Source organism: Girardinichthys multiradiatus, chromosome 12, assembly GCF_021462225.1.
Source record: "Girardinichthys multiradiatus isolate DD_20200921_A chromosome 12, DD_fGirMul_XY1, whole genome shotgun sequence".
Classification (NCBI taxonomy): Eukaryota; Metazoa; Chordata; class Actinopteri; order Cyprinodontiformes; family Goodeidae; genus Girardinichthys; species Girardinichthys multiradiatus.
Window position 1 is genome coordinate 33,872,545 of NC_061805.1, and position 9,293 is coordinate 33,881,837.

General features: G+C 41.8%; 1 protein-coding gene across 4 annotated transcripts; it reads right to left on the bottom strand.

Annotated features, from left to right (window-relative positions):
- Nucleotides 1-8,627, bottom strand: LOC124878246 (oocyte zinc finger protein XlCOF6.1-like). 4 transcript variants are annotated; one of them, XM_047382109.1, is made up of 3 exons: nt 8,569-8,627; nt 8,172-8,345; nt 1-1,368 (listed from the first exon to the last, which is right to left on the bottom strand). In XM_047382109.1, the coding sequence occupies exons 2-3, from the start codon at nt 8,338-8,340 to the stop codon at nt 209-211; spliced, it is 1,329 nt and encodes a 442-aa protein (XP_047238065.1). In that variant the 5' UTR covers nt 8,341-8,345; nt 8,569-8,627; the 3' UTR covers nt 1-208. The 4 variants fall into 4 exon arrangements, with proteins under 4 accessions (XP_047238065.1, XP_047238066.1, XP_047238067.1 ...); XM_047382110.1 differs by lacking the exon at nt 8,569-8,627 and adding an exon at nt 8,470-8,547; XM_047382111.1 differs by lacking the exons at nt 8,172-8,345; nt 8,569-8,627 and adding an exon at nt 7,069-8,151.
- Between the last annotated feature and the right edge of the window lie 666 nt (nt 8,628-9,293).

The following is a 9,293-nucleotide window of genomic DNA, read 5'->3' on the forward strand; positions in this document are numbered from 1 at the left end:
CAGAAGCATGGACTTTATCCATGGATCAGACAAATATTTCGGGAGTGACTGATGTAACAAAAGACAGAATCTGTCCCAAAAATTTCAAATAAATAAAGCTAGTCTCACAGCGTCAAATGGCCTCCTTGAACATGAGAAAGGATTCCCACATTTCTCACTTTTCATGTGGTGAGGAAAATTTATTTTAACTTTTTCCTCATTTCCCATATCACAAAGCTTTCTCGACTGAGTGAGTTCTAATGTGATTTTTCAACCAGAATCGCCTGGTAAATTTTTTTCCACAAGTTTTACATGAGAAAGGCTTCTCATCTGTGTGAGTTCTCATGTGAGCAGTCAAATTTTCACTTTGATGAAAACTCCTCTTACATATCATACATGAGAAAGGCTTCTCATCTGTGTGAATTCTCATGTGAGCAGTCAAATGTTCACTTTGATGAAAACTCCTCTTACAGATTGTACATGAGAAAGGCTTCTCACCAGTGTGAGTTCTCATATGAGCAGTCAAATTATCACTTCTACAAAAACATTTTTTACAGACCATACATGAAAAAGGCTTCTCACCTGTGTGAATTCTCATATGAACAGTCAAATGACCCTTTCGATGAAAACTTCTCTTACAGACCATACATGAGAAAGGCCTCTCACCTGTGTGAGTTCTCATATGAGCAGTCAAATGATCACGTCGATGAAAACTTCTTCTACAAATCATACATGAGAAAGGCTTCTCACCTGTGTGAGTTTTCATATGAGCAGTCAAAATCCGTCTTAGACTGAAACTTCTTTTACAGATTTTACATGAGAAAGGCTTCTCGCCTGTGTGAGTTCTCATATGATCTTTCAAATAACCCCGAGATAAAACTTTACCACAAACTTTACAAGACAGTTTCTCATTGTGGCTTTTCTCCTTCCTTTTCACATTTGGTTTGTCTAAATTATCTTTTTTTCTTCTGATATCCAGACACCTCTTGGATTTTTTCTGTTCATATCTACTTGATCCTGGCTCCTCATGATGGTTATTTTCTTGGTTTTGGTTCTCAGGTTCTGAAGAGATCTGGATGAGGATAGAGTCCCTGTTTGGTTGTGGTTCCAGGTCTCTTTCCTCATATGTAGGATTTACTGTATATTTACCAGTCTCCTGATTCAGATCAAGCTGTTCTTTTTCCAGACTGATATAGAGTTCCTCCTGTTCATCCTTTCCCTGAAGAGGTTCTGGTCCCAATTGTCCTGGTTCAGCTTCTGTTTCCTCCTGCTCTTCTTTTATCTGTTGAGGTTTAAATTCACCCTGATTTTCTTTCTTTTGCTGAGGTTCTGGTCCCTCCAGGTTTAAGTTAGAGTTCCTCTCCCTCCAGACATAATGCTCTGGATGGTCTGTCAGGCAAAAGGGGGAAAAGAAAAAGCTGATTATTTTCAGAATCAAAAAAGAACAATTCATTTTTATCTTTTAATTGAGCTAATGCTGTTTGGAGAGTGTAAAATCATATACTGGGCTGTTTTTGGAAATAAAAAAAATGTCTGACCCATCTTTTAGCTTTAATTACATATGACACATGCTTAAATAAACATTTTAACATAAATAGAATCCTCCATTACCTGGGCTTCAGTCTGACTACAGAGGTCAGCTTTAACTGTTTTTGTAAAAGCAAATTATTGCGTACTTAGACCAAAGCTCTTTAACAGCAGATGAAACTCTGACGTCTCCCTTAGTAAAATGTTGGTTTAGATATTAGGACTTCATCCTTATAACTTTTTCCTGACACACACATATAGTAGCTCAATGGGGTGGGCACACCTAATGACATCCAGAGATGGATCTATTTAATTAGTCTCACCTCATGTGCCTGCACAAACCTGTAGATGTTAAGGTGTATGTAGACATTAAGGGTTCAGGGTGGGGAGTGTGGGGTGGCACCCTGTGCCGGCTGTGGGGTTGTGCAGGGTGCCTGCAGCGGCCGCCGAATTTCCCATTCGGGGGGTGGGGTGACTGGCATGCCGGGGCAGCCCTGGGGTTGTGGTGTGGGGTTGCCAGTCTTTGGTGCACTGTGGAGGCTTCCTCCGCAGCTCTGGGCCCCTGCCTGGCACCGGGCTGCGGTTGGGTGGGTGGTGCTGTGCGTCCTGTGCCTGCGCTGAGGCAGCTGGCAGTTTGCGGTTGGGACGGGTGCAGTTCCCAGCTGGCTTAGGCGCTGGTTTACTTTCATTATAATGGGTGGACTGGAGCTCGTGGTGTGTTGCCATTGCCATGAGCTGAATTTATTACCATGCACAGCAACCGCCTACAACAGGATGCCGAGTGTGGACGTCGCTTTTCCTTCCGAGACGATTGAACACCCTCACTTTTCCCACTAGGCTTCCAGTCTCTTTCCTCTGTATTACGCTTGCAGTATTTCTCCCCTCCATCCCGTTCCTTCTCCCCTCAATCTCCTGTTGAAGCCAGACACCGGCTGCTGATTGGCTTTCCCGCCTTAAGTCCCACCTGTTTTGTTATTATTTATTTGTACAGCCCTTTCAAAACCGCTGACTAGGCAACCAAAGTGCTTTACAAAGCATTCATTAAAAGATAAAATTTTCATAAAAGGTAAATTAGCAAACAACCAACAACAGAAACCGCAGTAAAACAATACAAATGATGGAACAATGTAGCACCAACCTGGCCATTAAAAGCCTTTCTAAATAATAGTTTTAGGTTTTGATTTAAAACAGCTCAGGTCCGAGATAGAGTGTAGGTCCGCAGGGAGCTGGCTCCACAGTCTAGGAGCTGCTACTGAGAATGCCCTGTCACCCCAATGCACATGGTTAGTACTTGGTCCATTTAATAAAAACTGCGACAAAAACCTCAGGGATCTACCACGCACACAAAGACACAACAAATCAGATAAATAAGATGGGGCCAAACCATTTAAAACTTTAAAAATAAACAGTAGAAGTTTAAAATCTATTCTAAAATGGACAGAAAGCCAATGTAAACAAAATAAAACAGGAGTGAGGTGCTCTCTTTTGGCGGTACCCGTAAGAAGCCAGGCAGCTGCATTTTGGACTAGTTGCAGACAACTGAGTAACAACTGACTGACACTAACATAAAGAGCATTACAGTAGTCAATTCTTGAACTGATAAAAGCGTGTATAGCTGTCTCAAGGTCTGAGTGGTTTAAAAAAGGCATAACTTTGGACAAAATACATAGATGGTAAAAGCTTGACTTGACTACTGAATTAATTTGATTACTAAACTTAAAATCCTTATCAAAAATCACTCCCAAATTTTTAACAGTATTGCTGAAATTAAAATTCAAAGCACTAACATCAACGGTGGCATTATTACTGAATAGAATATAATCAGTCTATTGTACATTTAAAAACAAGAAATTTTGGCTTAACCATTGTTTAACTGCAGAAATGCAGTCAAAATGGCAATGTTGTGAGTTACTGTAACTTGGTTTTAGGGACAGATCTGGATGTCATCTGTGTCATCTGCGTAACAATGGAAAGACAGGTGGTGCCTTGTGATAAACGCTCAGAGTGGCAGCATATAGAGGGAGAAAAGAAGGAGGCCAAGGATGAAGCCCAGTGGCATCCCACACGACAGAGGCACGCTAGAGGATGCGAAGTCGTTAATCACAACTGAGAAAGTTCTATCAGTAAGATAAGATGTGAACCACTTGAGACCTGAGCCACGGACGCCAACATAGTTGTTTAGACAAGAAAAGAGAACAGAGTGGTCCACAGTATCAAAGGCTGCTGTGAGATCAAGCAGCACCAGGACAACTGGACACTTTCATCGACAGGCATAGCAATAATAAGGCAGACTCTGTGCTATGTCGCAATCTAAAGCCAGACTGGAATTTCTAAATGATCTCATTTTCTTTTAAAAATGTTTGTAGCTGGATAAAAACATTTTCTCTAAAACCTTAGATAAGAATGGCAAGTGGAAAATTAGCCTAAAATTAGATAAAATCAGGGGGTCAAGGTGGGGTTTCTTAAGAAGAGGCCTCACAACATGTTTGAAGTGAGCAGGCACAATCTCTGAATTTAAACAGGAATTAGGACAAAATGGAAGGACCTATGGTCATAAAAACTTCTTTCAATAACTTTGTTAGAAAAAAATCAAGAGGGCAATTTGTAGTTTTCATGCGTTGCACAATTTTGCTCAGTGAAGAAAAAGATACTGATTCGAACTGCTCGAATACAGCAGAACCGGCAGAAGCAGAGAAAACTACATTAGTAGAAGAAACAGAAGCCTGTCTAACAGATGCTACATTTCCAAGAAAAAAAGAAAGACAATTCTCACAGGTAGTAGCCAAAGCATCTAACAACACAGATGTAGATGGATTCAAGACAGTTAGTTGTGTTAAATAACACCCTAGGGCAAAGGCTATTATTAGAGCCTTTGCCCTAGGGTTTTTGCCTCTTTAACGGATCTCTGGTAGTGAGCAAGACTGTTCATTAATAAAACCAGAGATGCATGCAATTTGTCCTTTCACAGTCCTTCAGGTTTTGTGCATTTCCTCCTGAGGTCACGTACATTACTGTTACGTAACCAAGGCTCAGCTTTAGGTTTAAGATGCTTGGCCCTAACAGGGGCAATGGAATCTAGGATCTCTCAACAGGTGTCATTGAAAAAAGAGAGGAAGTTGTTAGGACATAATGTGGTATATAGACCAATTGATTTAACAAACTGTGAATCCATAAAAGTGTTTGCAAACTCTTCAGCTGCAGCAGAGGTGAGGATGCGACGTTGACAGGCCACTACCAATGGTCTACTGGCTGGAGAGGGAGCTGCAAATTAAAAAATGATTTCTGAGACAGACGCCTCAGAGATCTCACAGCAAGTGATAGAAAGTCCATGTGTGAAAACAAGATCCAGGGTGTGCCCAAAATTATGAATTGGTCCGTTTACTGTGTCAGATTAAAAGATGCCAGAAGCCTCGAGAACTCAATAGCCTGTAGGTCATTCAGGCAGCAAATATGGTCATTAAAATCCCCACAAATAAGATTGTCAAATTTTGGAGTGAAATCAGCAAGAAATTCAGACAATTCTTGGATAAAATCCTTATTAAGTCTTGGTGAACGGTAAACTACAGCAAATAAACCAGGATCGGAGAAATCAACCACAAAAACCTGTAGTTCAAAAGAGGAGTAAGTGTCTGAAGGCAGAAGCCTGCATTTAAATTGGTGTTTATAAATGGTAACAATGCCGCCACCACAACCAGCCAAACGTGGGGAGCTGAAGAAAGAGTAGGGAGGTGGGAGGAGTTCCGAATAGGCACTGTTGTCACCTGGTTTCATATGTCCGTCAACATCAGAAAGTCCAAATAGTGAGAACCAAAGTAATCATTAAGGATAAACATTTTGTTCGCAAGTGATCTGGTGTTGAACAGAGCCATGTGAATAGAGCTCGGGCTGCCCAGTCAGAGGACACGGCCCAAGGGAGGAGATTCTCCAGCACACGGCCCCACCTAGGGATCTTTGAGCGCCTTTGGTGAGGAGGTTTGCAGCCAGTGTCTGCATCAGTGAGGCGCAGCCAGCGATTGCAGTATTCCATAGGGCGATGCACAATGAGATCGCTGTTTTCACGTAGAATCTTACCTGACTGGTGACACAGCAGACCAATGTTCGCCTAAAGTTTTACAATAAGTCCACCTCTTTTCCCTCGCCTACGGTGGCGCCGACCGCGGCGGAGAAACACGCCGAGAGGGCGCTGAAGGAACAGAGGTACCAACGCCAAGTGGTGAAGGAGGTGTCTTATAATGTCCATTAAGCCTGTGAGCTGGTAGTTTTTCTACTACAGCACGTATATTTAAAAGGAACTGCCGTTCATTAGCCAGTAGAGATGACACATTCCAGATAAAACTCGAAAAAAACAACAAAACAAACAAAAAGTCTACGCAGAGGTAGACTGCAGGCCATGCACAACATTGCCATCTTGACCGAAGACCTTGTGTTTGTCTTACATTCAGTTGGTGCTGAAGAATCACCGGTATGCAACGGTAACTTTTTCAAGAGAAATGCTTTAAGTGGAATAACTGTAAAAAGTTAAAAGCCTATTTAAATGAAAGAATAACAAATATATCTTTTTAATTAAGCTTCTTTATGTAAACTAAGCCATAAAGTATTTTAATCATTTTAAGCCCAAGCTTTACCACTGCAACCTTCTGGTTTAAGATAGGCATTTGCAGGAGGCATCAGTTTAAGAGACGGCAAATGAAGGTTCAGAGGTCAGTAATATAAAAACAGAAACATAACAGAACAAAAATATAATAGCTTAGACTTTGGATCTTTGACTACAGTTTTAGGGTGCCACCCTTTTACAATTTGTGCCCCTACCTGCCCCCCCTAAGAACACGCCCTATGGTGTTCTGCCTGCTGAGGACTGCTTGCCGGGTGAGTTGATACAGTCCTGGTGTCAGGTAGGGGCTCTTTGGTGTCTACTCTGTTGCACTCGCGTGTGATGGCGTCACGCAGGTCTGTTGCCTTGCCATCGCACCGCAGCGGCGACCCTAGAAGCTGGAGCTGTGAGCAGGGCTCGTGCTGAGTGGATGTTTCTTTATCAGCTTTTTGAAAATGGAGCTCTTTTATGGGACTGTGCCCTTGTGGGGAGGGGATTCATGGCATTTGTGTTCGGGGACATGTGTTTGATTTATATGTCGTGGTTTGGGGATGGCACCGTGGGGAAATTCGTGTTGGGGTTCACGGGTTGAGACAGGAGTTAATTGGGGTTGGGACCGTTTCATCCTGGGGTGACTGTGGCTGGCTTGCTAGTTTGGACCAGGTGGATCCCTTTGGGGTGAACCGGTAATGTAAGTTTCCATCAACAAAAAGAGATCTTAGAGCGCGACATCTGGTTCAACTCAGGCACTGCAGAATGCTCGGTTCTTAAGCAGAAACCATAATGTAACCCCTGGGTGGGTCAAAGCCACAGACAATAGAACCAGCAAGTACAGCAGCCAAGATGAAGAACGAATCATATAAATATTATTTTTAGCTTTGCAAAAACACACTAAACACACATTGCATAAATACTTGTTTCCATTACACCCGCGGATAATGAACATATGCAATTAAAAACATTGTACATACCATTGTTTTTGCACAAAGCCTCCGTCTCCGTTTTCCATATTAACTGTAGTTTATGGATACTCTCTTTTTGCATCAGAAGGAACATTGCGCACAGCTCAACAAGCTGCGTTGTCTTGCTATCACGCTATGTAACGCCCACTGTTGATGACTCATGATTGGTTCTCAAAAATGGTGGAAACGCGCATCAGTGCTCAACAGAGAGTGTGCGGCATCCATTCTTGTGTGTCTTCGTGTTTTGTGTGAGTGTTTGTATGTGTATGCATAAGGGTGGGAAAGTGTTATTGTGACTGTGTGTGCCTGTTTTTCTGTCAGATTGGGTTTTAGTCTCCCCCTCTCCTGGATCATCTTAGCCCCCCCCGTCACACTCCCTGCTGGTGGCTGATGTCTCTCCCTGCCGGTGCATAGGTGTCTCCGTGCCCATTTCATTTGAAATAATCCCAAAGCAATCTCCCAAAGCAATTTAATGAAGTTATAGCAGTTATCTAAGTGCTACTCTGCTGCACAGGACACGATAAAAAAATTTAAAATAAAAAAAGATATCAGGACTATATTTGAGAGACCTAACATCAGCATGTCTAACATTTTCATTTGTACGTCAAAATATTAAACTAGAGGGGATTTTCTCATAAAAGCAGTTATAGGTCAAAAAAGACATATGAAATAGTAGAATAAAGTAAGTTGATTAAACCAGTAGCCTTTTTTCCCCCCAAAACTCTTGTAGCATAAGATGGACACCAAGATGTGACTTTTCCCTTATCAGATCATGCTCTTTTATATTTATATTGCTTTTCCATCTGGTCTCTGGTATTTAACATGTTTATTTTCCCCACATTACATTGGTTTGAAAATATTGTTGACAAACCCAGTGAAATGGCTGCTTGATTTGTAGGAAAATGGTTTACATCAAACTATTTATTTGACTCCGACATTTGGTTTCTAATTGAGCTGAGATTTGCTTGTTTTCGTAACCTCCATAAAAACACTGTTTACTCGACCTATTTCACTTTGGTTTTGTAACTAAGCTCCAAAACTACCATTTAAAAAAGACATTCCTGCAGCTCTTTGTTCATTAAAACAACATCAGCACCGCTAAAGGTTCATACCTATTTTCTGTAGCTTTATTTGGGGTTTCCAGCTGATATTTAGCAGTCTGAGACGATCCAGCTCTTCCTCATAGAGGACGATGGTTTTATCAACCTCGGTGAATATTTCTTCAGCAGCGGCGATCAGTCGCTCCCTGATAAACTCTCTCAGAGACTGAGCTGAAGGCATTGTTGCTGCAGAGACACAAATATTTACTTCAGAAGATAAAACAACGCTAACTATGCTAACAGACCCAAAAACTCAAGAGGTTTTTATCAACATTAGTAACAGAACTTCAACGGTAGCAGAAAAATAAACCTGAAATACAAAACGTCTGGACTGGGAATGCATTCAAGAGTATCCTTTTAAATCTATTGTAAATATTAACAGGCTGCAGAAAACAGAGCCTCGACGTACTTAAAAAGACGCGAGCTGATCTTCTTATTTTTTATTGGTGGTTGGCAAACAACGTTCAGTGTGCATTACCGCCACCTTCTGAATTGGAGTGTGAACCAGAATGGCAAACCTATATTCGACTATACATTTCAGATTTTATAAGAAACTGCTCTGTGATAGTCTCTGGGTTCTGTTCAAAGCGCAGAGAGCATCATGAAGACCAAGGAACACACCAGGCAGGTCCAAGATAATGTTGTGGAGAAGTTTAAAGCCGGATTTGGATACAAAAAGATTTCTCAAGCTTTAAACATCTCAAGGAGCACTGTGCAAGCAATCATATTGAAATGGAAGGAGTATCAGACCACTGCAAATCTACCAAGACCCGGCCGTCCCTCTAAACTTTCATCTCGAACAAGGAGAAGACTGATCAGAGATGCAGCCAAGAGGCCCATGATCACTCTGGATGAACTGCAGAGATCTACAGCTGAGGTGGGAGAGTCTGTTCATAGGACAACAATCAGTCGTACACTGCAAAATCTGGCCTTTATGGAAGAGTGGCAAGAAAAAAGCCATTTCTCAAAGATATCCATAAAAAGTCTCGTTTAAAGTTTGCCACAAGCCACCTGGGAGACACACCAAACATGTGGAAGAAGGTGCTCTGGTCAGATGAAACCAAAATCGAACTGTTTGGCCCCAATGCAAAACGATATGGTTGGCATAAAAGCAACACAGCTCATCACCCTGAA

What these genes read in the sequence shown, in the direction of transcription:
- LOC124878246 (XM_047382109.1), bottom strand. Translation starts at nt 8,340, where the DNA reads ATGCCTTCAGCTCAGTCTCTGAGAGAGTTTATCAGGGAGCGACTGATC. An exon ending in AATAAAGCTACAGAAAATAG is followed by an intron (nt 1,369 to 8,171) that starts GTATGAACCTTT and finishes TTTGCCTGACAG; the next exon opens with ACCATCCAGAGCATTATGTC.